This window comes from Leptonychotes weddellii, chromosome 1, assembly GCF_054177405.1.
Source record: "Leptonychotes weddellii isolate Sample4059 chromosome 1, ASM5417740v2, whole genome shotgun sequence".
NCBI classification, from domain to species: domain Eukaryota; kingdom Metazoa; phylum Chordata; class Mammalia; order Carnivora; family Phocidae; genus Leptonychotes; species Leptonychotes weddellii.
Window position 1 is genome coordinate 91774426 of NC_138369.1, and position 27191 is coordinate 91801616.

Genomic DNA, 27191 nt, shown 5'->3' on the forward strand with positions numbered 1-27191 from the left:
AGTGCTGTTTTTCCATATCTTTGATGTGAGTTTTTAGTTCCGAAACAGTACTTTCAAGCAGTCAGTGTAGTTTAACAACTTGCTTGAAAATGTTGTAGGGTCTATTTCATGTTACTACAAAATAAGGAATCACTGAATTTGTCATTACTTAGGGTAGAAAGTCTTTATTTATAACCTTACAAAACAATTAGATATTAAAAATCAGAGTAGTAAACCAAAAGTTTACCATCTTTAAAATGATGGATTAAAAATAAATCAGGCACAGGTGGTTTCATGTAAAAATCAGCTGGACTTTTTTTGGTATGATCTAAATGGTTTTATTTAAATTGTGTTGCATATTTCTATCAAGAAGTCAGTTCCCTGTATTTAAATGAATACCTCACGAATGCCTCTGAGTCTGTCATAAAACTCCTTGAGATTTCAAGGATAATGCAAGGTTTTACGTTGGTTCAACAGCATCTTTTAGTTTTTTTGTACAAATATTTGGGTTAAGGATCATTAACAACCACAAGAGTACTGCTTGGCTTACATTTGGAAACAGTTTCTCAGTAAACCAGGCCACATATGCTAGCTGTCGTTTTTACTTAGGCTCTTTGCTCTCTTTCCCACTGAGGCAGGAAGTGATAGCATGGGAAATCCCATGTTTTATGCACTGTTTTCACCATTTGATTTTTCTTTTGGAGCCTTGGTCTCCTTACGTGAAGCAAAAGTCTTGGTGACTGTTAAGCGGAATGCTTTTGAGAGGTGATAGTACAAGATCGGATCAAAACACAGGTTTGACACGGCAAGGAGCAGTGTGGCCTCTTTGGCTTTGAATAGTGAAATCCTGGTTGGGCAGTCAGATATTACCTCTGTCTGGCTCAGGGTGTATGGGATTCGGACAATGTGATATGGGACAAAACATATGATGTAGCCTGTAGTCACTAAAAGGATGTTGATGAGGGCTTTTTTCACATAAGGATAATTTTCATTATCTTTGTTTCTGTAGAGCTGTCGAATTACAAGGCAGTTAGATATTAAAATGATGGCTGAGAAATTTAAAAATATTGCCACACATACGAAATTTGTCAGCAAATGCCAATTTCTGCCAAAATCCCTTTTGAATTCCATGCATCCCACATTTGGCTTCTCCTCGATGTCTCTGATGGGAATCATCATGTTGGGCAGTGTTATAAGAAGGACCATTAGCCACACCACGGTCGATATCATTTTGGCAAATCCAGGTTCTTGGATCCGATAAATCTTGGAGCTGTGTGTCAACTGAAGATAGCGATCAATGCTGACAAATGCTAAGAAGATAATTGATAAGTACATATTAATGTAGATGAGGCAGGCTGTCACTTGGCAGTGGAAAATCTTCAGCTTCCAGGGTGCCACGCCCAAGTCAACAACGATTTTTACTGGTAATGCCAGAGTCAGCAGGAAATCAGCCGTAAGCAAATTAATTAAGTATATGCTTACACACCTGTGATTTGTGTTATTCTGTATAAAAGCCCAGGTTGCAAAACCACTTCCAATAATTCCAACAAGGAACACTAAATAAAAAAAATATGTGAATGGCTCCAGATCTGTGTAAACTGGGCAGAAGATAGAACTGTTTGTCATCTTGAGGGGAAGTAAGGATGACTCTGTTAAAAAAAAAAAAAATCCAAAGAATCTGTTTAAAAAAAGAGGTGGGGGAGGGAGGTTAGTAATTAAAGTTAGAAATGATTTTCTTTAAAAACATCTGTACTCGTAACACCTGGGTCACAATTTTTCTGATTTTTAGATAGAATTTTATTGGTAAAACATCATAGATTGTGAGGAGGCCTGGGTTTTCCATGGTCTGATTTCATGATTTTGGGAAATCCCATATAGGTTTGCTTCTAGAATGGATATTTTTGACATCACACTTTTGCATTCTGATAGCTCTTTTGTTACCACTTGGGTTGGAAGGTAGTTTGCAGAGGAGATAAGTGAACTGAAATTCTGAGAAACAGACAGAGAGGAAATGAGGGTAAAATGGTTTGGTTGTGGCTGAGCTGGAGGAGGTTTCAGTGAGGCTTCCTGGCTTGCTGTTTTCATAGATTGACAAGAGCTCCTCATGCTGGAGGAACCTAGGCTGAGCGGGGAGGTAACGGGGGACAGAAAATTGTCCTGAAATTTAGAGGTAAGGCCCTTCATTGTGTCAAGTACCAGAGCGTGTTCACAATCACCATTGCATTTCATTTTTCTGTTCAGCAGAAAGAATTGAAGGGTTAGAATCTGGCTTGAATTGATGCTTATTCCTTCCTTTTCCTCACTCCATTCCCTAGTGACCTAGGCCTGTGATGTCCAGTATGTGGCCGCATGTGACTACTGAGCACTTGAAATGACAGCCACTTTGACAGCCAAATTGACATGGGCTGTAAATGCAAAATACACACCAGGTTTTAAAGATTTTTTTAGGAAAGACTATAAAAATAATACAACTAGTAAAAGTGCACTATTTTGTACAATAGTACAATTAGTAAAATATCTCCATATTTTTTGTATTCAGCATATGTTGAAATGATATTTCTGATATTAGGTTAAATATATGATTAAAATTAATTTCTCCTGTTTCTTTCTGCTTTTTCAAATGCAGCTACTGGATAATTTTAAAGTACCTGTGTGGTTTGTTTTCTATTTCTGGTAAACAGTGCTTGTATAGATGTTTCTGTGTCAGTGTTTTTGAGAAATTTGACCACAAATGTATTTTAAAGGCTTCTAGAACAAGAATATATGATCACTGGTTACAGAATTCTCAAAGAGAAGCTCAGTTATCTTGGTATGAAAACATCTAACTATAATACTTATTTTCTTTCACTGTAGGTTTGAGGCAGTTAAGCCCAAAAGTATAAGACATATCCTTAGCACCATTGTGACTGATACTGATAATGACAAAATCTTGTCATGTGCCCTCCAAATCTGGAATATAAGTGTAAGTTAAACCAGTTGGGCTTCATTTATTCTCTTTGACCTGGTCCACACTAATGCTCTTAGGGCCACAGGTATATCTTTTTGGTGCTGCTTCTTGGTGTGCACCCTTCTCATGCATATTAAACACCTTCCTTTAGTTTTAAAGATCAGAAGATTTTGTGTTTTAGCAGAAAAAAAAACCTGATACACAACTTAAAAACTGTGAATCTGGGTCACTGGGTGGCTCATTCTGTTGAGCGGCTGCCTTTGGCTCATGTCATGATCTTAGGGTCCTGGGATAGAGCCCAGCATCAGGCTCCCTCCTCAGCGGGGAGTCTGCTTCTCCCTCTGCCCCTCCCCCTACTTGTGTTCACATGTACATCCTCTCTCTCAAAAATAAATAAATAAAATCTTTTTAAAAAAATAGCAAATCCTAATTATAGTGGCTAAGAAGACCAAATAAGCCCATTCTCTGAAACCTCCCTTAAAAGTGAAACAACAACAACAAAACCTTTTGAAGCCTTTCTGATCAATTATTAATTCTCCTGATTATTTAATGATCCGCTATATACACCTTGGGATGAAACACTATAAGCAGATTAATAAGGCAGATCTACATAAAACTTTATAAATTAAAGTGTCATTTAAAAGGGTACATGTCCTTCCTCTTTCCCAACTTGAGATAGGACTTAGGGTTCATGCATAATTCATTCTGCACTAAACTTAATGAAAATAATTGAGTACTTTGTGTCTGGCACTGTGCTCAGTACTTTACAGGTACTTATTTAACCTCTCATCATTCCTATCACGTAGGTGTTATTATCCCTACTTTACAAATGAGAAAACTGTGGCAAAACGAGGTTAAGTAACACCCAAGATTATATAGTTGCTAAATTATAGAGCCAAGATTCCAATTCAGGCAGTCTGATCTCAGAAGCTATGTTCAAAACCACTCTAGAACTTTCTCAGTAATAGTAATAATCATGGTGATGGTGATGATAATAACTATTATTATAGTAGCCAGCCTTACTAAGTGCTTACTATGTGGCAGGAACTATATTCTAGGCAATTTTCATGTAAAAGAGCAGAAAGAAAATATTAGTTCCTAACTTTTCCTTTAAATACTAATGAGAGAGGCTCAGACTTCAAGTATTTTGATGTTTCCTTTTACTGTATATATATTTAAAAACCAGACCTAGTTTCTGTCTTTTAAATCTAAACCTCCCTTACTTTCAAAGTTCCCATGACCTAGTTGCTTCAAACCATCCCTACTGTCTTTATCTTAATTCCCTAGATTGGTGGTATCTCTACTCTGCTGTGAACTGCTCCTTCCTGCCTTTGTACTCTTGGTTGTGATAAAATTTGGGGAATCATAGGACTTTAAGGGTGGAGGGAAATTTTATTGATAGCATCTAGTCCAAGTCTCAGATCAGTTGAGGAGACTGGGGTCTGGCACTTGGATGTTGCTCAAGGTTTTCCAGCTTGTAAGAACAGGCTAGAATCTGACCCCATTGATCATTTTTAGGCTTTCTGCCCTTATCCTTCCTATATCCAAATCCTTCCTATCTTAAAATGCCTGGAATAAGCTCTTTGTGTCTGAAGTCTACTCCAGGCTTCACTGACTTCTTAGGACTCTGTTTTTTGGATAGTAACCATTTATTTGAACCTTGGCATTCTGACCATCCTTTTCTTCTCTGGGTCAAAAGCTAGTGTTGGTATAAATTGATCATCGTCTCCATCTCCCACCTTAACTCATTGTTCCTTTACCAGGTGCTAGGATTTTGGCTTATGCTCTTGTATTTCTAATGTTATATGATAATAGTTAATACTGTGTTTTTTTTTTTAAGTGTTCCTGTTGCTCATACAATTATACAATAAAGTCTCATTTTATAAATGAATATATGGTAAAGAGGAGGATTAGAAAATTGTTTTCATCAATTAATAATATTATCTATAACTAGAACTGGCCATATATACCACTTATGGGTAATTTATTTAAAAATAATTACAACATAACTATTTATTTGATGATGCTTGAGATTCCTGTAGTGCCTTGCACTTGCTTTTCATGAACCTCAGTCTAGATTGCAATGAAAAACAAATCTCTTCATTTAAAATTTTTGGTATGTTGATTAGAGGTTAAATTATACTATAATAGCATTTTGTGTTCTCTATCACAAATTTGAAAACCAAGTGCTTTGATAAATGTTTTGTCAACCAATTATTTAGCCTGTGAAAATTTGAGGTGCTGTGGCAAAAATCAAGATTTCAGGTGTCTCCTTTGTTTGGGATAGAGTGCCCATTGCTTAGAATATAAATACACTTATTAGATTTTTTTTTTTTTTAAATGAAAGTCACAGTAGAATGTTCTTGAAATTCTGTATCATTTTTGTGGAGGGAAGTCATTTCAAATCTGTTGCACCCTGTTGTAAAGACCTACAACATGGTGTTTATCCATTCTGTTATAAAATATAAAATTGAGTTACTGAATAGTTATGCTCACCTATAAGTAAGTATTCAGTTTTGTATAAATTAAACTTTTTTTTTTTTTTTTTGAGAGGAATGGAGGGGGTCACCAGATAGAAGAAAATTATAGTGCAGTTCATAGCGAGAATCTATTTAGAATTTAGAATTTAATAATTGGTGCCCTTACAAGCAACCTTATTACACATTGGCATTTCCAACTTCTATGTTTTAAACACCGAATATCATAGCTTCCCCTTAGATGGAAAGATATTTGAATATATCAAGTACTTAAAAAGACCTACCTGGGGGTATATTCTCTGAGCCACAGCGGGCTCGCTGCAGGTCTTCAGAGAACCATGAGTTAGCCGTCTGGCCTCAGCAAGAGCACTAGCAGCTCCATCGCACGAAGGTTGGCTGTACTAAAAATTTCCTTTCCTTTTTGTGTGGTTTTAAAGTGTTGCATATTGACGTAGATGAAACTGTGGTTTGTAAATAGTTTAACTGTATGAAAGTCTCCCCAAGAGGTTCAATTTTGTGTGTGCTTTCTTTTATGTGTTTATATATTCTTTTAGAGGAAAGATTTTTTTGGTCCATTAGAGTGCCTAGCATTTTTTTTTTTAAAGCATCCAAGATATGTTTTCCATCATGACGATTTTAAAGAACATCACTTTTTGTGCCTTGAAAGGGGTTATGAGTTAAATATATTAGGTCTTTAAGCAAAATTTCTTACGTATACATACTGACACCCACCAGCTTTTTGAAGTTATAATTAAAACAATTGTTGGCAGTTTGGGTTCTGCTGAGACCTCTATTAATAAAAAAAAGATGTGATTTAACATAGTCTGGTAAAAGTCTTGTTTTATTTATCTTTATTCTTTTTTCATTGTGGAAAAATCTGGAAATATAAACAGAAGAAGAAAATTAAATGCACAGAGATAATTACTGTTAACAGTTTTGGTACATAAATTGGCACAAATTTTGGCACAGATTTTAAAATTTTTCTGTGTATGCACACCCACTTAAAATGTTGTTATATTGTGTGTGCTGTTGTATAGTTGTAATTTTTTCTTTCAAGGATATATCGGATCTGTTTCTCTAAGTTAACAAGAGTAGGCCTGCCATGAGCGATTGTCAGTTTGGCCCAAACTGCTTAATGAATTGAGCCTGGTATTTAGTAAATAATAGATTGTATGTAAAGGGACCGTCCTGTGTATTTAAATTGTTTGGGTAAATGATCATTCTGTCTGTGGTGAGCACATGTTTACTGAGTGTCTGAATGGAGCTCAGCATGGTGAGAGACCTAATAAAAAGTCACTGTATCCCATCCATGTCATGGATTGGCTTTGTTAGGTTGTCTTTCTTGTATAAGTGTAGCTTTTATAAAAGAGGATATGAGCTCATGTCTCAACCATATTTTCTGGAGTACTAAGTCTGCTGGTCCAAAGTTTATTTGTAAGTGCAAAACCATTTCTTGGTCATTTAGGGTCTGATTTCTAGTGTTACTTCATTGGTCTGGTAGGTGCTTTGGTTTTGTCTCCTTTTCTCCTAATAATTCTTAGTTTTCCAGATAAATAATAATAAAAAAATAAGCCTCTCCAGAATCCAAAATGAATCTCTTTGGTATTCACTTTTAAAAAGAAAAATCTCTCAAAAAACTAAATGAGATGTCAAGCTAAAGGGAATTTAAGGAGAGTTTAAGGGAACTTTTGGGGAAAAAAAAACAATGTAAGGATGCTTATGTTGATGGTGGCCATTTGTTTCTCGGGTTCTGGTGTTCTCCCAAATTCATGTAGTAATAGTAACAATATGAATAATAATTATTACTGCTGTTATTATCATGTTGCGGAAGAAGACTGTTTACATATATTCCCTTACAAATTAGACGAAAAATCCCAAATCTTAAACTTTGTATTTGCTTTTTGGTTAAGAACCAATGTTAACTCTCATTATTAACAGTGCTAGGAAAGGATCCGTCCTTGAAGATTTGTGTGCATTGTTGTTGGATAGGACTCAATGAAAAACACACTTCAGAAAAGATACCCTTGCAGATTGTCAAGTAAGTAAGCAGTGATGCTCGGGGTTTCCATGCAGTGGGGGACAGAGAGGGTGGGAAGGAGAGAATTTGGTGAGACGGAGCTGGCTGCCTGTGGAGTGGTGAATTGTTCTAACATGGTATGCAGAAAAACTGGAATGAGAGGTGTTTTGTAGTATAGTTTCTTTTTTATGGTAGGCATGGCTATGTGTTTACTTCCTTGGTCACTTCGGAGGGTTTAGCCAGACAGAATTAAGAAGTATATTCAACTATCCTTAAAAATGTACTGCGGCCACAGTTTTTGTGTCTGGATTGCCAGGTAGAAAAGAGCTGAAGGACCCTAGTTCTCAGTGTTCCATTTCCTTTTTGGAATGGTGAGAAACCAGTCTTTTTTTTTTTTGGTAAGCTTGTATTTATTTGACAGAGAGAGAGAGCAGGAGAGCACAAGCAGGGGGGAGCGGCAGATGGACAGGGAGAAGCAGACTCCCCGCTGAGCAGGGAGCCCGAGGTGGGGCTCCATCCCAGCCGAAGGCAGATGCTTAACCAACTGAGTCGCCCAGGCTCCCCGAAACTAGTCTTTTAATAGTAAAACTGAACCATGTTCTTCCTTTGAGAATGACCTTGAGGCAATCTGATATTTTGTGGAATTTTATTCAGAGTGGAAATACGCTTTTTTGGGGCTACCATCCCTGTTTTGTTTTTAACACGAGTTCCATTTGAAATTTCCGGAAGTCACTTTTTTATGTTTCATTAAGAACAAATGTTTTTCAGAGTGTATTTTGTTAGTGTTCTGGGAAATTACATGTCATCACTAACCCAGTATTTTAGAAACCCAAGTGGGAAGAAGTGAGGTGAATTTATTTTTCCCTGACCTTGGTCATGGTAATACTTTTTAAGAAATGACATACTAGTTACTTTAATGGATATTTTGTTTGTTTTAAATAAAAACTGAAAAAGCAAAATTGCCCCATGAATTGACAGAGAAAATCTTATTGTAGTTAACTCCCCCATGCACACAAATCATGCTTTTGATTTTATTGAACACAAATACCAAACAGTATTTCAGTAGAAGTGTCGTTCTTAATGCTTAACATTCTTAAAATTTGTTTTTTAAACAGAGCATAGTAGTCCTTTGGAGCTAATAGGGAATGGGAAAATGAATATTGGAGTAGGTAGCCACTGCCACAGCCAGACACGGGTCTGTGAACTGATTTTCTTTAAGGAAATTCATGATCTGTTAGGAAAGCCCACAGATGGGGAAACTAAGGCCTTGTCCAGAGCTGCACAGACTCCAGTGACCTAGTACTTCATTATGCTTCTTAAAATGAAAGGGTTGGGCAGAAACGGTGGTTACAAAGGAGGCCAGCAGGTCCATCCAGCCGCCCCCTGCTCTGTTGCCCCCCCACCCCCTTAGTTTGAATTCCAGTACCACTGAGCAGTGGGAACGGTATGCTACTGTGCCCACTCCACTCACGGAGTTTGCAACTCAGGATGCTCTCAACTCAAAATAGTTTGCATCCTGAAGCTTTTTTTATGATCTTTGGGTAGGGGGCTGTTCCTTGGTTAAGGAATGCTGGTGATCAAGACATTTCTCTAGCAATGTGTGTGTGGCTCTCTGTCTGCCTTCTCTCGAGCCACTGTGCTTTAGGTTCACATTTTGAAAAATTTTTTAAACCACATAATCACCTTTCCCACCTGGAGTAGTCCAAAGACTTTTTTCCCTGACTCTCACTGAGATTGGTAGCTTCAAATCTGAGAGTGACAGATGTGATTAGATAAGAGTACTTTTTAAGTGAGGCATAGACAGACACAGAGCTTCCAAGATGTTGGTGTTTCTGCATTACTTAAATGCTATCGCGGTTTTCCCTTTTTAATGAAACAGAGTAAAAAGTTGGAAATATTTTGAAGGCAAAAGTGTTTTACATATTCTTGGAATGTGAACTTGATTATGAGTGGCTGAGTATATTCATTCCCCTAGCCTGTCCTTTTGATTCTTTTTATTGATTGTACAGTGTTATTGGGTCAACATACAGTTCATTTTACCTTTCAGTTGTGTGCTATTTGATTGATGGATATGAAATAATTAATAAGGGAAATCCCTAAGAAAGAACTTTTAAAGGTTATTTTCTTTCTTTTTAGTCACTGAGGTTCATTTTCTCCCCCCTTGAGTAGTTGTGGTCCTTTTCTTAAGAGGTTGTGAGTAACACATTTTCAAAGCTCAGAATACATTTTACGAACTCTGTTGTTACCTTCTAGGAGAAGGTTCTCTGGAGAAATTCTCCCTATCCCTTGCCATGTGAGTCTTTGTTTTTTGATCACGTACTTAAGCAAAATTCTAACAAATGTTTATTGACTGCAGGCTGCCCCCTTAGCTCCCGTGCTAGAGAATATTTTTGTTATGTTTAGAAGGTTACGGTGTAGAGGGGGTGATAAGGAATCTGCAGTACCTGCAATGATACTGTTAGTTAGAACTGGTGGGAGTCCAGGAAGTACAGTCCTTCTGACTGAGGTGTGGTGAAGAGACGCTTCGGAGGAGCGAGGGAATGGTGCCAGCATGGGGGGCATGATGCAGATGACTGAGATGTGGGAAGTGTTTGGTGATTCTCAGGCAATCGGGGTGCTTGGAGTATCGGAGCAGGATCTGCCTGAGACCAAATCTTAGATCGCTTTAGTCAATCTTAGATGCTTTAATAACCCTGGAGAGCTCAGTACTTGGTAAATCTGTGGGCGTTGGATTCCATAGGGTTAGGGGAGAAAGCAGTAGACAAGAAACCAGGTAGGGGATGATTATGGTGTGGTCATTTTGAGTGAGAAACAATGAGGAGCTGAAATGAGATGGGAAGTGCCCAGATGATGGACACTGGGAACCACTGCAGAAGTATGGTATGGGGCTGTGATTTAGGGCTGGGAGGGGAGTAGACTTTGGTTTCAGTCCTGGCAAGGGAAGTCTGAGGAGAGAGTCCAGCTTGACAGGTAGAAAGGTGAGTTTGAGTATTGGCTTACTATGTTTTTAGTGCTACCCCATTATTTGATAAAGCATAGATTGTTTTTTATTTTATTCCTTCTCTTTTAGATAGTAGATATTCCTTAGTGCCTTATCATCATAACCAGGACATTCTACTTCTGCTTTTATTTGTGTATTTATTTGTTTTTTGGATTCCGTATGTAAGTGAAGTCATATGGTATTTGTCTTTTTGTCTGACTTATTTCACTTTGCTTCGGTCCATACGTGTTGTTGCAAATGGCAAGATCTCATTCTTTTCTATGGCTGAGTAGTATTCTATTGTATATCTACACCACTTCTTTACCCATTCATCTATGGATGTACACTTGGGTTGCTTCCCTATCTTGGCTATTGTAAATAATGCTGCAATAAACATAGGGTGCATATACCTTTTCAAATTAGTGTTTTCATTTCCTTTTAGTAAATGTCCAGTACAGGAGTTACTGTATCATATGGTATTTCTATTTTTAATTTTTAAAAAATATTTATTTGAGAGAGAGAGCGAGCACACATGCACGCATGGGGGGAGGGCTAGAGGAAGAGGACCTTGTGTGGGGTTTGATCTCATGACCCTGAGATCATGACCTGAGTCAGAAGGAGGAGTTGGACGCTTAACTGACTGAACCATGCAGGCGCCACTCTATTTTTAATTTTTTAAGGAAATTCCATACTGTTTTCCACAGTTTGGCTGCACCAATTAACATTGCCACCAACAGTGCACAAGGGTTCCTTTTTCTCTATGTCTTTGCCAACACTTGTTATTTCTTGTCTTTTTGACACTAGCCATTCTGGCAGGTATGGGTGATATGTCATTGTGGTTTTGATTTGCATTTCCCTGATGATGAGTGATGTTGAGCATGCATCTGTTCGCCATTTATAGGCTGTTTTTGGAAAAATGTCTATTCAGTCCTCCATTTTTTTATCATATTATTTTTCTAGTGTCAAGTTTTATAAGGTCTTTATATATTTTGGATACTAATTCCTTTTTGGCTATATTGTTTGCAAATATCTTCTCCCATTCAGTAGATTGCCTTTGGTTTTGTTGATGATTTTTTTCACTGTGCAATAACGAGGACATTCTGAACGTAACTTTTTAAACACTTAAGGAACTCTTATTTTAAATAGCATTGATAGAAGTCCTGGTTTTCCTATTAAAAAATAACATTTTCCTTTTTATTTACCTAACTACTTTCATAGTATCACCCAGATAAGAAAATACATTTGGTCATGGCATTGCAAGTTTTTTATTTATTTTAATAGTGGCATTTTTTTTTTAAACTAGAAAAGTGAATTTAATATGGAGTTGACAGTGGTGGTTAGTTTACAAACAAAATGAGGATTAACTTTCTCATTTTAGTCAGTAAATATCAGAGAGATCTAGTGTTCCTTCAGAAAGCTATGGTGTAAAAAAGTAGAATGTAAATAATTAACAGCTTGAAAAAGCTCCTAGTTAAATGTAGAGAATCTTTTAGTTTAGAAGAAGAATTATCATATTAAGTAGTGTGAAGTATTGTATGGAGATGATGAGAGCCACATTTCAGTGGACTTTTATGTCAGGAGATGAAATGATAGGAAAGTAAGCCCTTAGGACTTTATCATGCACTTTGGAGGAGGATTTAGCAGATACCAGTGACCTGGGATTTGGGAGGGAAGCAGGAAGTAGTGTTAACTCTAGGCTTTGCCTGACATACTGACACCATGTGGATTGGAGCTGGTGACATCTGGTGGTTGGAAGTAGAGCAAGATGACTCTGAGTCCAGAATCTTGTATTTCAGGTCCCCAAAGCACTGAAGGTAATGTTTGGGAAGTGGGTTGAGATGGGTCACAGAGATCTTAACTGTGACCATGAGAGAAGTCAGACTGATGCAATGAGCACATTCAAAAAGTAGCAAGTAGTCATTGTCAATGAAAGTACTTTTCATATATTTCACTGTTGTTGAGATGGGCCTATTTTTATAATAACTCTTTTCATGCTTGTACTCCAACTTCTGTTGCAGGTGGGAGAGATAAAAATGGCATAGCTTCTTATATTTTCTGCCAGCCCTGAAACTGCTTTGGAGTGTACCTGGTTAACAGGGAACATTTTCCAGGTCCTTCTGTAGAGAAAGCTGTAGTGCAAGTCCTCAAGTGCTCGGGGTGCCCAGGGTGGCTTATAAACTCAGGTGCCTATGGTGGAAAAGAAGGCATGATACACATTGTTGTAAGAAACAATAGAAAACAAGGGGAGCTGGGAACGAAAGTGAGTTGAGAGCTTCTGCCTCACCAGGAGAGGCCAGCAGGCCCTTAGCTGCAGCCAACTGTTTCCCCATGTGTTTATTTATTGGGGCAGCAATGAAAAAAAAAAAACCACATCTGTGGCTAGAAGATGATAAGTCAGTAGCTGCTTTGCAGCATGTGGACTGCAGAAATCTAACAGAAAGGTGTTCAAAAGTGGCTCTTGACTATGACTAAAAATTCCCCATTGATAGGAATTCGTACATTTTAACCGAACCATGATTCCATTTTGATATGTGTAATTGACTCAGTACCTATATGGAAATATTCTGAAGTTTTTTTTTTTTTTAAATAAAAGAAACTTTTGTGATAAGAATCAAGAAAGAAAGATCATAATCATCTAAGATTACACATGAAACCTGCCCACTGAGATGCATGAATCTCACAATGGTTGTTTATAAAAAGGCTGTCTACTGCCAGCGGTACTCATCTGCTGGTTATCTCCTCAGCCTCCGGACTCTATTTCCCCAGCAGTAAAAATGAGACTTTTCCTTTGAGAAATTCACTTTCTCTGGTTCTTGTCCCTGGGCCTACACAGTGCCCACTCTGCCTCTAATATCAGGGTCCAGCCATAATTGACAACCAGCATGTCCGATTCCACTGGCCACAGGTTGGGATGGAAAATGAGCCGGTATGACCCAATGAGAGCCAAGTCCCAGGTTTCTGAAGAAATTCTCTGGAGGACTGGCTGTGAAGATCTGAGGTCTAGAAGTGCTTCTTTCATTTTGCTACCACAAAAAAAGAGCCCACAGCTTCCTTTGAGTTGAAACTAATACCGTGGAAGGTGGCTGCAAAAGTGGTATAAACTCAGCTTTAGTTACATCAGCTGGGGCCCTCTGTCAGCCCTTAAATTAAGCCATACCCACAACTTCGGATGTTTAGGTCTATTAGCCAGTAAATCTCTTTATTGCAGGAGTCCAATTTTAGTTGTATTTTTTTTGTCACCTACAAATTAAACAATTCTGATCCATTGGCTTTACCAAGAAGATTAACCCAGAAATCTAGAAAACACCCTTATACTGAGTTTTGTTTCTACTTGATGATGTTAGTAAAGTATATGCCATTAGCTTTCTATTCTATCCTTAACCCCATTGCTGCTATTTGTATCTTTTGACTCCGGACAAGAAGAAGAAGAAAAAAGTATATTAATACAAAAAATAACTGACATCAGGTCATCCCCCCAGAGTGATAGGAGGTTTCCTTTTGGGTAAACCGCACTGTGAGGTTTGCGTGGGGAGGGGTTGGGAGAGAACTGGTATGGTGTGGTTGGTCTTCAACGGTAAAGAGCTGTTACTGCCTTTTGCTCACCAGTTCTCTGCAAGATACCAATGGCATGCAAATTATCTTTTCATGACAGGACATCCCCACAGAAGAACCACTTTAACAACATGTGGCTTTCCTTTCCCCTATGTCATTTTTAAAAATACTTATAACTGTTTCATAGCACTGCTTCTACAATATGATTGTTATTTTACTTTCTCAGAGATAAATATATATTATAAAACTGTACTATAAACTAGCAACAGAAATTAGTCCATAACATAATTGAAAAAAATAGTACTGGTAATCTCAGGGAAGTTTCTGGATTGGTCCACTGTTGCCATTGCTCTACTATGTTTTTTGTTGTAGTTCTGGACCTGATATGCAGTAACTGTTAATCAGTTGTTGCTTTACAGTATTCTTACCTGGCTTGCATGTTGCTTCCTGAGAAATCTTGATTTCCACATTACCCATCTGCTTTAGCACAGTGGTTACGAAGACATTATTTGGTGCTCCTCATTTTCTTTATGGCTTTCATTTTCTCCCGGGGTGGCGGGGGGGGGAGGGTCATGTAAAACACCAGTATTTACTCATTTGTCCTGGCCAGTGGGAATTGTGAAGAATAAGCACAGCCAATTTCTTTTGCAGATGTATTTAACCAAACATATATGGCAAGCTTAGTTTTGCCAAGCATATTTGTCATAGGTTGGTGATTTGTTTCTTTTTGAGAGGGGATAATTTGACCCAGAGTTGGGAGCAGGGAGTTTTTATGCGGGTGGAAGGTGGACACAGAGAGTAAATACCTTCCCAGTTCTTCTTCAATTTAAGGTGTATTTTCTGTTTTTCCTAAAATCTGATGAGGTCCCAGAGCATATGAGGTGCTTATTTTGGAAAGTCTGGCAAATAAAAATTTTTAATACACTAGGTAACTGTCTTCCTTCCTTTATGCATAATTAGCATAATAACGAGACCACCCATGTCATGACTATGAAGAATATTGGCATTATTTTTTCCTACCTTGATTCTATTTTTAAGTTTTTTTTTTTTTAAAGATTTTATTTATGTATTTGAGAGAAAGAGAGAAAGCACAAGCAGGGTGAGGGGCAGGTGGAGAGGGAGAAGCAGACTCCCCACTGAGCAGGGAGCCAGATGTGGGGCTCAATCCCAGGACCCTGGGATCATGACCTGAGTCGAAGGCAGACGCCTAACCAAATGAGCTACCCAGGTGCCCCACCTACCTTGATTTTTAAGAAAGAAAAACTGAACACTATTGAAAATAATTTCTTTATTATATACTATTATTATATATATGTATATAGTAAGGGAAAAAAGTATATGCACATGACTTACAAAATGTTTGAGAAGAACATTTGGAAGATGGCCTAGATATCTTCTAGCCAGTTAATAGCAGAGAAATAATTTAGTTTTGATAACTCACAAGTCAGCAATCATATCCCATATCTGCACATTTTAAGTTCATCTGCTTTATCAGAAAATGGGATATGTAAATTTTCATTTTATGTGTAATTTTTCACTCATAATTGTAAATCTTAGATTTTCCTTTTTTTTCAAGTCCAGTTGCTTTCTAAGAAAACTCCTTCCCCTGCCCCTAGATGTATGTATGTACACGCAGTGTATGTGTGTATGTCTTTGTCTTTGTCCCAGTCAACATGTTTTTTTCCCAATGCCATTGAACAGGGAAAGTTGCCGGCAAACACTTCCCAATATCCAGCTTCCTTCAATAGAGTCCACTTAAAAATATTTTAACACCAGAGCTCCAGGCTCATTTAGTGGCTTAATAAGTCTCCATATAAAACATAAAAAAACCACATAACTTAATCCTTGTATTTAGAGAAGGAAGACGCCCCAGTGAATTGCCTTGATTGCTTCCTATTTTCTTTATGCTATTTAAATTTCTACATTAACTGACCAGGCTAGTGATTTAAATCTTCTGCTTTGATGGAATAAAATGGAGTAATGCATGTGTTACTTTTTTCTCTGATGTTATAAAAAAGCAGGGAAACTTATATTTTGTTTTCATCATTATACTAAATTGGATTGTAATGCCTAGAGATGATACTTATTAGCATGGACATGTTTCTTATTTAGTCTTATGTAACTGAAGATTGCAATATGTGTACATGGATTTTGTTTGAAAGGAGGTGGGAATTCACAGAGTGTCTGTGCTTTCATGCGTCGTATTTCCTCTTTTGGTTTTGGAAGTTTCTGAGTCATGCTGAGCTTTTAGTGGGATGTGCAGTTTCTTACATAAGATTTCTCTAAATGGCTGGCATAGAAAGAAATAAATAATAGGATCTAGGCATACGTTTGCAGCTGACAGTAGCAGAGTGAATTCTTTTACATAGAGCAAAATTTCTTTAGACTGGCAGCTGTAATGAGCTTCTGTTTGGCTCTGCGTATAGGGAATTCTGGCAATGTGGTAAGGTACAAAACAGACAAAAAACACAAACATGATGCTGAATATATTGCGGCTAGATTTCTTCTTGACCGAAGTGGAATTCCTTCTGGACTTAAGGTGGGACTTGAAGATTTTCCTTGTGATAGCAGTATAGAAAATGATCAACAGAAAAAACACAATCCAGAAGATGCCCACAAAGATGTAGTTTGATGCTTTGTGCCACTTAAGTCCCAGTTCATTTTTAAGTTTCACACATTTTATATGCGCCACCTTCCCGTTAGTAGCCTTCTGGTTGGTCAGGATAATGTTGGGGACAGCCAGAAGGAGCATGAGCATCCAGACCACCACTGACAGGAGTTTGCTGTAATTTACTGAATGGATGAAAGAAGTCGAGAGAGGCTTTACAATTTTATAGTATCTGTCAAAGCTAATGAGCCCAAAGAACACGATGCTGACATACATATTGACATAGAAGAGCACAGCAGACACCCTGCACACAAACACATTGATCTGCCAGGGCCCAAGCCCTGAATCGGCAAGGATCTTGAAGGGGAAGGTCAGGCTCATCAGAAAGTCAGCAACGACAATGTTCTTGAGATAGACAATGAAACTCTTGGAGCTGGCCACGTAGAAGAATATCCATCCAGATACACCATTGAGCAGGGTCCCTGCGATGAAGACCACAAAGTACAGCACAGGAATGATCTGCTGAGTGATGAGGATGTTCCGGGAGCAGGACTCCTCGGGAGGCTGTGTGGTGGTGGAATTGATCATTTTGTAACTTTGGGAGGTGAGGCCTGGGAAGCAAAGTCAAGTAGTCACTCAAAGAGCACTTATGGTGTCTAATAAAGAATTAAAAAAAATTTTTTTTTTTAAAGATTTTATTTATTTGACAGAGATATAGCGAGAGAGGGAACATAAGCAGGGGGAGTGGGAGAGGGAGAAGCAGGCTTCCTTCCGAGCAGGGAACCCGATCCAGGGCTTGATCCCAGGACCCTGGGATCATGACCTGAGCCGAAGGCAGACGCTTAAATGACTGAGTCACCCAGGTGCCCCGAAAGTACTCTTTAAATATCATCTCAAAAAGTAACAAAACTGTAAAAACAGAGAATCTGTTTCATTTATTCAGAACTCTGTTTAATGTATTAACCTTTATATTGACCTTTTTAAAAGCCTATCTTAAATATGTTTTGGACATAGGATAGTGTCCTATAAAAATATACATCCAAATGTAGCTGGTATGGGATTATGACTATCTTCCAAAATGGAGTTTTTCTTTTTTTTTTCCCCATTAAAAAACTGATTTGCATTATTTTTATAAAGTAGAAAATACAAATGATAAATGTACCTTAAAAATTCCAGAAAATAGCAAAGTACTTTCTAGATCTGCTCTGATATGGTAGCCACCTACCATCTGTGGCTATAGGAGCACATAATGTGGTCAGTCCAGATTGAGATGTGATGTAAGTGTAAAATGCACACTTAAGTTCAGACTTAGTACCCCCCCTAAAAAATGTAAAATATTTTTATTTTACATTTATTTTTATTTTATTTTTACTTTATTATTATTTTTTTAAGATTTTATTCATTTGACAGAGCGAGAGCGTGCATGCACAAGCAGGGGGAGCAGCAGGTAGAGGGAGAGGGAGAAACAGGGAGAGGGAGAAGCAGACTCCCCAGTGAGCAATGAGCCTAGTGGATGTGGGGCTTGATTCCAGGATCCTGGGATTATGACCTGATCCAAAGGCAGACGCTTAACCAACTAAACCACCCAGGCGCCCCATACCTCAGTATTTTTAATATTGATTACTTACGAAATGTTTTAGAAATATTTCATTAAATAAAATATATTATTTTCATGTAATTTTACTTTTTTAAGAATATGGCTACTAGAAAATTTAAAATTACATACGTTATTTTGCATCATATTTTTATTGGCCAACAGTGTCCTAAGTATTACCCAAAACCTTCTTTTGTTAGGGAATCCTGTGTTGTTATTTGGTTAGATACAGTAGAGACAAATTAAAGGGACACTCCACTTGAGGAATGAGCTGAAAGTAAGCCCAAGACAATTCTGGTAGTAATTTTTAAGTTCTTAAATACTTCTTTTCTTGAGCAGTGGTGTTTGTGGTAGGGTATTGTGTCCTCTAGGTACATGTTTTACTGTATTTGGTCTTGGTGTCTCAGAGCGTGGCAGCGTTTTATAGTGATAAATTGAGAGATGTGTGAAAACGGAGCTATCTTGAGGCATCTACGGAAAGTGAGGACAATTATATATTGAGACCAAAATGTAGGAATATGTGTTGGATGAAAAACCTGATAAGATCATAACAGAGACCTGTTTGTATCACGTTGACCTTGTAACATCTGCCCAGGCTCCTCTCCTTATCTTTAGTGTAGAGATGATTTAATGTCCTGATGTAGGGTCCTAACCAAAACTTCAAATCATTTCATAAATGGAGGAAATAGTCACATATTGATGCTGGTTTTATACAATGATGCAAAAATAAGAACCAAGTGAATCAGAAAGAAAACAAAGAATGTCTTCATGTGATCCAACTACTCTCCCTTTTCTGTCCCAGGCTCTTGGTTGGTTCACTCTTTCTAAGCAGCTTGTCCCAGCCTGTTAAAGATGAGAGATAGGCAAAGGAAGAAAAACAAAGGGGGAAAGGATCTTTGGATGACAGTCAGCCAAAAAGTGGGTGCTCTGGTGAGCCAGCCCTGACCATGTAGTTACTTTTGAGTTTATCTTGAATTTCTGTAGTGAGAGCTTCAGGAAAGTAAACAATACTTCCTAAAGTCTTGAGACTACATTGAAGAAAGATTTCTATATGTGGCAGAACTTTTTAGAAAGGGACACTTAAGAGTATGTCTTTAGCTTCTCGTAGCTGGGGCTCTTCCTTGTCCCACAAATCAGGTAAAGGACGATGAAATGGCATGAAATATTTTAACTTATTCCATCACTTGGGTCTTTTGGTAACATAATTAAAGAACATGACGGGATGGGATTCATGAGACCAAAAGATAGCTATTAAAGTCTAATAGGAACAGATAAATTGCTTTCAATCTTTCTGCACAGCTAGAACTGTGGCGAAGTGCCACAGATTCATTCTAATTTAAAGTGAGTGCCCTTGTTCCTTAGCGCAATATAAAGTCTGAGGATTGTGGCACTTTTAAGTGCTTTCAAAGTGTAGAGAATTACATATAACCTCTGGGTGCTCTCTGTAGGCAGAATTTAGTTGATGCAGGCCATACAAAGCAATGGTCACTCCAGAAACATTCACCTTAATAAAAACATGCTTAGTCAGCCTGAGGCTCAGTACTCATCTTTTGTGTAAGTATACACACTGACCTCTGTCTCTCTTACATATGGACCATCTTCTTCCACCATTCTGAGTGTCTTAATTCTACTTACTCTGGAGAAGAAGAAGTATTCATTCATAAATTTCATAAAATTAACAAAGCTCTTGATAATACTAGAGAGTCTTTTTAATTACCTTAATTTTTTTTCTTTTTTTGGTAGAAGGTTTCGTTTCAGTGAAACAATTTAGTCCAGTGTGTGCTTGTCATCTTGAAGTGGCCATAGTGTTTCTTCATTAATGATCCTGTGTGGTAGGAGAAAAATGAAGAATTAAGTGAAGACCAGAATGCTTTTATTGCACAAGTATATATGGTAGCAATGTATTTTTAGAATTTAGCTTGTATAATTTTGAAATATTACAACATGTACCTTTGTTGTTTTACTGTATTGGTCTTGGTTGTCAGTGTTGATGATTATTGATTTGGTATGAACTCTTTTTTTTTTTTTTTTTTTTTAAGATTTTATTTAAGTGAGTGAGAGCAGGAGCTGGGGGGAGGGGCAGGGGGAGAAGAAAAAGCAGCTCCCTGCTGAGCATGGAGCCAGACGATGCCAGGCTCCGACGATGCCAGGCTCTGGCTCGGGGCTCGACCATGCGGGGCTCGATCCCAGGACCCCGGGATCGTGACCTGAGCCGAAGGCAGAGGCTTAACCGACTGAGCCACCCAGGCAGCCCTGGTATGAGCTCTTGAGGGAACCTTACACTCTATGGAGTGTTGGATGGGAAGTGTTCATAATTACTGGTTTATTTTTTCCCACATGGGATATGGATGCTCAAATCAGTTCATTAAATGACTGAAGTTGATTGATTATATTGAGTCAGAAAATCAAGGAAGTGTTTTTGTTTTAGTTTTTTTTCTTTTTTTTAAAACCTTTGCACTTTTGATATTTTTGGCCAGGTAATTATTTGTTGTGGAGGACTGCTTTTTCTGCATTGTAGGATGTTTAGCAGCATCCCTGGTTTCTATCTACCAGATGCCAGTAACACCTGTACCTCCCGCCCATGGTGACAAAAATGTAATTAGACATTGCCAAGTGTCCTCTGGGAGGCCCAGTCTGCCCTGGTTGAGGGCCACCAGTCTAATGAGACTGATGTGTGGATTTTGCAGGCAGAACTCCTGAGAGCCATATTGTCTGATAAGAGCATAAATTTGGCAGAATGGTGGTTAGATTTGGTTCAGCCTTGGTCTGTGTTGTCACCTTTCTGAATTCTTTGAACCAGTACTTCTCATTCTCAGACTTTAATGTGCAGATCACATTATGGAGATCATGCTAGCGGGAAGACTCCGATTCTAAAGGTCTGGAGTTGGGTGTGATGCTGATGCTGCTAGCCCAATGATCCCTCTTTGAGTAGCAGTTTTTTTCTTTTTCAAGCCCTGAACATAGACATTTAATAAATATTTGGTGAGGAGGGTTAAAAATTTGGTTTTCTTTGCTATAATTGGGACTCGAGATAGGAAATAAGTTGCCCTTAGATAACCCTGAAATCAAAAATCTTTCTTAGAGTTTGTCCATTACAGATTTCATCACAATATAGAGATCTACTTGAGGGGGCACCTGGGTGGCTCAGTCATTGGGTGTCTGCCTTTGGCTCGGGTCATGATCCCAGGGTCCTGGGTTCGAGCCCCACATTGGGCTCCCTGCTCCGCGGGAAGCCTGCTTCTCCCTCTCCCTCTCCCACTCCCACTGCTTGTGTTCCCTCTCTCGCTGTCTCTCTCTGTCAAAATGAATAAAATCTTAAAAAAAAAACCAAAAAACTACTTGAGAACAAGTGGTAAAGTATATTCTAGCTTTGTGTAGTATATCTTGAAATTTGGGATTGTGTTACCTCCAGCTTTGTTCATCTTTCTCAAGATTGCTTTGGCTCTCTAGGATCTTTTGAGATTCCATACAAATTTTAGCATTTTTGTTTTACTTCTGCGAAAAGTACTATTTGTATTTTGATAGGGATTGCATTGAATTGTAGATTGCTTTGGGTAAACTGGACATTTAACAGTATTATTCCATTCTTTGAGTGTGATATATCCTTCCATTTGTTTGTGTCATCTTTGATTTTCTTTGTCAGTGTTTTGTAGTTTTTAGAGTACAGGCCTTTAACTTCCTCCGTTAAGTTTATTCCTCTGTAATTTATTCTTTTTGGTGTAATTGTAAATGAAATTGTTTTCTTAATTTCTCTTTCTGCTACTTTGTTATTAGTGTATAGAAATACAACAGATTTCTGTATGTTTTGTACTCTGAAGCTCTACTGAATTCATTTATTCTAATTTTTTGGTGGAGTCTTTAGGGTTTTCTATAGCATCATGTCATCTGCCATTGGTGACAGTTTTACTTCTTCCTTATCAATTTGGATGTCTTTTATTTCTTGTCTGATTGCTCTAACACTTCCAGTACTATGCTGAATAAAAGTGGTGAGAGCAGACATCCTTATCTTGTGCTGATCTTCGAGGAAGAGCTTTCAGTTTCCCTTCATTGAGTATGATGTTAGTTGTGGGTTTCTGGAATCTTGTCTTTAGGAGTCACGTAGCCAGTGTTGGGTTTTCTTTTTGTTGTTGTTGTTGTTTTTTAAAGGGCAGGTGCACATATGTGTGTGTGAGTTTGCAAGTGTGTATGTTCTGTTTTTTACTTAGGTTTTGAAGGTCTGCAAGGTGTGCACACCTTCAGGTTTTCCAGTTAGCCTCCAGGTACCACAGCATGGAGAAACCTCCATTTTCTTTCCCAGTTTCTGAAAGTGTTTAAAAATGAATGTGCTTGTGACTTTTCATTTTGACTTAGCTTTCTGTCTTGTGCATTGATGTGCTGGGAGAGGAATATAATTGGACCACTCATTATGGTGATTAAAACAATGACACTAATTAGTAAGCGGTGGAGACTGCTGCTGCTGGAGGAAACCCAGGTCTGCTGCCTATGGTTTGGATGCCACCAAGGACTCCCGGGGTTCCATGGCCCAGGGAGGGCTTTGCTTGTTCCTGTTTGTCGCCTGTAGCCAGTTTCTCTTGTAGAAGACATGAGGCCTTGATTACATCTGACTTGATCCTCCTAACTCCTGGCCACTATGGCCTGTTGACTTCACCTTCAGTTAGAGTCTGATAAACATGCTTCAGTTTAACTTATAATTGGATGAATGCTGTGGTTACGTAGTTCAGGTTAAGGAGCTGTGCTAGTTATTTCTCACATCAGAAATGTCTGCATGCTCTTCTTAGGCTGAATTGCAGGTACCTGGGAGCTTATTCCACCAATACATAAGCTCAGCTCTATCTTGACTGCCAGGCCTTCTTCTTGGGCCTCCCTATTCACAGGCTAAAACTCATGAGAATCATAAATTTGTGTATTTCTGCTACGAATAGAGCCATTCTTCAATTATGTGTGATAATGGACAGTGGGTTAGTATGGATAATAAACGGATAATGCCCAAATCTAGTTTTTACTATTAATTCTAACCACTTCCCTTAAAATACTTAGAACTGGTAGCAAAGTACAAGACTGGCACATCTAAGAACTCAGAGGTCTGTCTTCATGTTTTAGTGGATTCTGGGAGCTGATGGAGGTAGGGGAGGTCGCACAGGTGCCAAACTTTGGGGCCACGAAAATGGTCACCTGGTGTTAGCCTCTATAGCAGGAACTGCATCTGCGACACTGAGGATTTTGCATGTATGCTCTTTGTCATGGCCTATGGTTTTTCAGCCTTGGCACTATTGACTTTTTTTTTTTTTTTTAAATTCCAGCTCTTTGTGGGTGAGCTGTCTTGTGCTTTTTAAGATTTTTAGCTGCACCCCCGGCCTCTATCCACTAGGTGCCAGTAGCACCCCATGATTTATGACGACAGAAAAATGTGTCCAGACATTTCTAAGTGTTCCTGAGTTGAGAACCAACGGAATAGTCCCTTAATGGTAGGTGTATTTGATAGCATTTTGATATATGAAGAGAATTTAGTCAGCTCTTCTGCTGTTGCTAAATCTTAACTGTAAAATGAGTAACTCATCGCTAGTAAGTCATTCAAATCCTTAGGTCTCAGAATGTGAAGTGGGCTTTCTTTACTGCTCTCTTGAAATAATAGGCAGACAGTGCAGTATAGTGATTCAAAGCATGCATGTTGGATGCAGTGGACCTTGGTTAGAAATATGGCTTAATTAATAGCTCTGGGTTACGAAGTGCCTCTGTGTTTCAGGTTTTACATCTCTAAAATGAGGGGGTAGTTCTTGCTGCTTCATAGGGTTCCCCTTCCTGTAAGAATCCAATACTTGGTGTCTGGCAGTGTGTGATGCAGAGGGAACAGTGTGGGTTCAGGGAGTGACTCAGCTGATAATGGAATAAGCAGATGTCTTTGGGACTTTCAGTCTGCCCGGGACTTCCCCTGGGTCAGGCTCCCCCCACACACTTTCCCTTACTTCCCCATGTTTATTTTAGGTTGATGTTCTGCAGTGAAATGAGGGCTACAAGCAGCACAGTACACCCTTGGCTGAGTGCTCTGCACCTCCTTGGGTATCTGGCCCCAAAGTGCTTGTGTCGGGGAGAAAGGGGGAAGGTTATGCTGCTGATGGTCCCTCTGTTCTAGTCACAGGAAGTGGCCCTCAGTGATTGGGAATACGAAGTGTGAAGCCCCAAAGTGTGTGCCGGCTCTTCCTCAGCAATCCACACAAGCCTGAGTCTTTGATGAAGGTGACATAAAGCTATGAAACTGGTCTTCACAGTTTTGAGAACTGATTCCTCTCTGTGCCTGGAATTAGACTGAGCTACTTGGATTCCTGATTTTTTTTCCAGCCTGTTCTGCAGCATTGTTTTTTAATACGGGGTTCTATTCCCTTGGGCCAGGAAAGGAAATGAATCTCTGACCTCCTTTTGCCTCACTGAGATGTTTGCATTTCTCAGTTAGGCATGCATTGCTCAGATCTTCAGATCTTGGAGCTAAGGGCGCTAATGCATATCCTTTGCTATGGGGTTGGGAATAGATTTTCATTTCTGGGAAACCCACACTTTTAACTACTTAGCTAAATATCAGCCACCTGTATGTTTGTTCAAGATTCAGCCGTACATAGCCCAAGCAAAAGAATATAAATACCTAGGACTTTAGGTGAGAGTGGGAATGCTGTAAAAAACTTATTCTCATACATAACACTTGAAAACCTAACATTTGATGTACCTCCATGTTGGAAGAATCAGTAACCTTTGATTTTTATAAAATATATTGTGACAATCACTTGAATTAGCCAGTTCTGTAAATGAATTCGTATTCTATTAAACACAACATGTGATAATGAAGCAACTATATTCATTTCAAAATTAGTAGAACTTAAATGTGAAAGATGCCATTTTGTGCATCTTAAAGGTGGTGCTCAGAGTATATGTGAAACAAAAGACCTTTCCTTTTTGTGAGCCCTAGGTCCACAGGTTGGGATCCATTGTTGAGTGTATGTGTCTTTTTTAGACCCATTCCATTTGTGATTATTTCACTTTTACAATGGATTTGCATATGAGTCAGTCAAGTACGTTCTAAGAAAATCATCTTCTGTCTTGCCATGCTCCATGGGAGCTATTAGATGGCATTTCACTGTTGCCTCAGCTGTAATGTCTATATGTGAGAAATCTGATAATAACCAGGTAACGAGTGTCCCATTGTAGTTTTATGCACATGGCTTGCTTGGACCTGGACTGGTTTGGTTTTACTCCATGCATGTTTTTTTGGCAGCCTACTCTGGACTTCCTTCTAATCTTTATACTTTATTGCTTTCCTTTTATATTTTCAGTATCTCTCTCTGCCTAGAAGTGATTTGCTTGCAGGGTATAAACCTGCACAAGTCCTTAATAAGATAGGGTAAAAATGCATAGGTCTAAAAGTCATGACAGCCCAATAGCTATAAAGTTGCTCAAGCCTTTTCCATCTTTAAATAACAAAGGTAAAAACCTTCTTTAGATGGAGAAATACTGATCGCCAGTATCAGTGAGCTCATCTTGTTTCTAAATATTCCTGCCCACTAAAAGGAACCAGGGCTTCTTGGAGAAATGACTGATTTTAATAAGGCACAGGGAAAGTACAAGGTGAGTTGAGATAAACCATGTGGGCGGAAAGCAAGGGAAGTGGTCAGCGCAATGAGGAAATGTAGAAAAAGGACATGGGAGCTGCCTTGGAGGCCCTTCTGAATTTGACAATTTGGATATCAACAAGAATGACTATAAGAGATTAAAGTACTTTGAAAAATAAACCAAATTCAGGAGTTGATAGTGATCTTAAGAATAGGGATGTAATATTAAGAATAAGGATTGGGGCGCCTGGGTGGCACAGTTGGTTAAGCGTCGACTCTTGGTTTTCAGCTCAGGTCGTGATCTCAGGGTCGTGAGATTGAGCCCCACATTGGGCTCTGCACTCAGCAAGGAGTCTGCTTGAGTTTCTCTGTCCCTCTCCCTTCCCCCCCTTCCCCCTCCATGTCTCTCCCTCTAAAATAAAGCAAAACAAAACAAAAAAACAAACCAAAAACAAGAATAGGGATTAAAAAAGGGAGGATGCAGACAAGGGGGAAGCTCTTCTTTATAGAATACCAGCTAGAAAATGTAGAATGAGTGATAGAATTAGCAAGTCACCATTTTGCAACCTCAGTGTAATAACTGATGAGGCAGCAGTCTTCAGTGGGTGTGAAAAGCCAGTTGGTGAAAGGTTGTGGGAGAACAGGATAGTTCAGTCTACAAGTATCACTCTCTAGTCATTTAGAATACCAAAGAACAAATGGTACCTTTTCAGCAGGGATATCTGGCAGACACTGAATGATCAAACTTACCCCAAATAGGATAACTTGACATTTTGTGCCTCTAGATACTATTCAATTAGATGTATACAACATACCTTGTCAAAAAGCTAATCGTGGATGAATAATTGGGCAGATTCAGAATTTGGATCATTCTGTAAAACAACCATCCTAGACTCAAAAAAAAAAAAAAATCAATGTCATGAAAAGTGAACATATGTGATGGGGTGGGAGGAAGCGATTCTAGATCAAAAGAGGCCAAAGAGAAGTAACATAATGTGTGAATGTGATTGGTGATTGGGGGGAACGTAGGGGATAGAGTTATAGGAATTGTTTTGGGACAGTTGTGTAAATCTGAATAAAGGCTGTTAGACAGTATTATTGAATTAATCTTTCTAGGTGTGTTAATGGTATGGTTATTCTCCAGAGATGCATATTGAAGTATTTAGGACGGACGGGTCATAATTGCCTGCACCACATTTTCAAAATAGATCAGTAGAAGAACAGAACAGAACAGTGTATACACATATGTGCATACACGTGTGTATGTATGTGCATATATGCATGTATTATATGTGTGTGTGTGTGTTTTGAGAGAAGAGTCCTGAGCTCAGTGCCTGACCTATAGTAGGTGCTTAACAGTCTCTTAGACTTCTCTGTTACCCTACTTACTTGTTCTTCTCAGTCACCTTGGGGAGCTTCTCTGCCAATTCTTAAATTGGTTC

General features: G+C 38.6%; 3 protein-coding genes across 8 annotated transcripts in view; 1 reads left to right on the top strand and 2 right to left on the bottom strand.

Annotated features, from left to right (window-relative positions):
• MED12L (mediator complex subunit 12L) overlaps nt 1-27191 on the top strand; it is a 322844-nt gene that overhangs the window by 104754 nt on the left and 190899 nt on the right. The gene's annotated exons all lie outside the window — the stretch shown is intronic.
• On the bottom strand, nt 156-5818 carry GPR171 (G protein-coupled receptor 171). Of its 2 annotated transcripts, none has more exons than XM_031017453.2 (2): nt 5688-5818; nt 156-1628 (listed from the first exon to the last, which is right to left on the bottom strand). In XM_031017453.2, the coding sequence occupies exon 2, from the start codon at nt 1603-1605 to the stop codon at nt 646-648; it is 960 nt and encodes a 319-aa protein (XP_030873313.1). In that variant the 5' UTR covers nt 1606-1628; nt 5688-5818; the 3' UTR covers nt 156-645. The 2 variants fall into 2 exon arrangements, with proteins under 2 accessions (XP_030873313.1, XP_030873312.1); XM_031017452.2 differs by having other exon boundaries at nt 157-1657.
• Nucleotides 15226-27191, bottom strand: part of P2RY14 (purinergic receptor P2Y14) — a 49796-nt gene continuing 37830 nt past the window's right edge. For all 3 annotated transcript variants that reach the window (XM_081827823.1, XM_006746662.3, XM_031017454.2), the window contains exons 2-3: nt 19872-19979; nt 15226-17171 (exon numbers count right to left, since the gene is read on the bottom strand). In XM_081827823.1, the coding sequence (XP_081683949.1) occupies nt 16126-17148 (1023 nt within the window). In that variant the 5' untranslated portion in view covers nt 17149-17171; nt 19872-19979 and the 3' untranslated portion in view covers nt 15226-16125. The remainder of the gene's footprint in view (nt 17172-19871; nt 19980-27191) is intronic.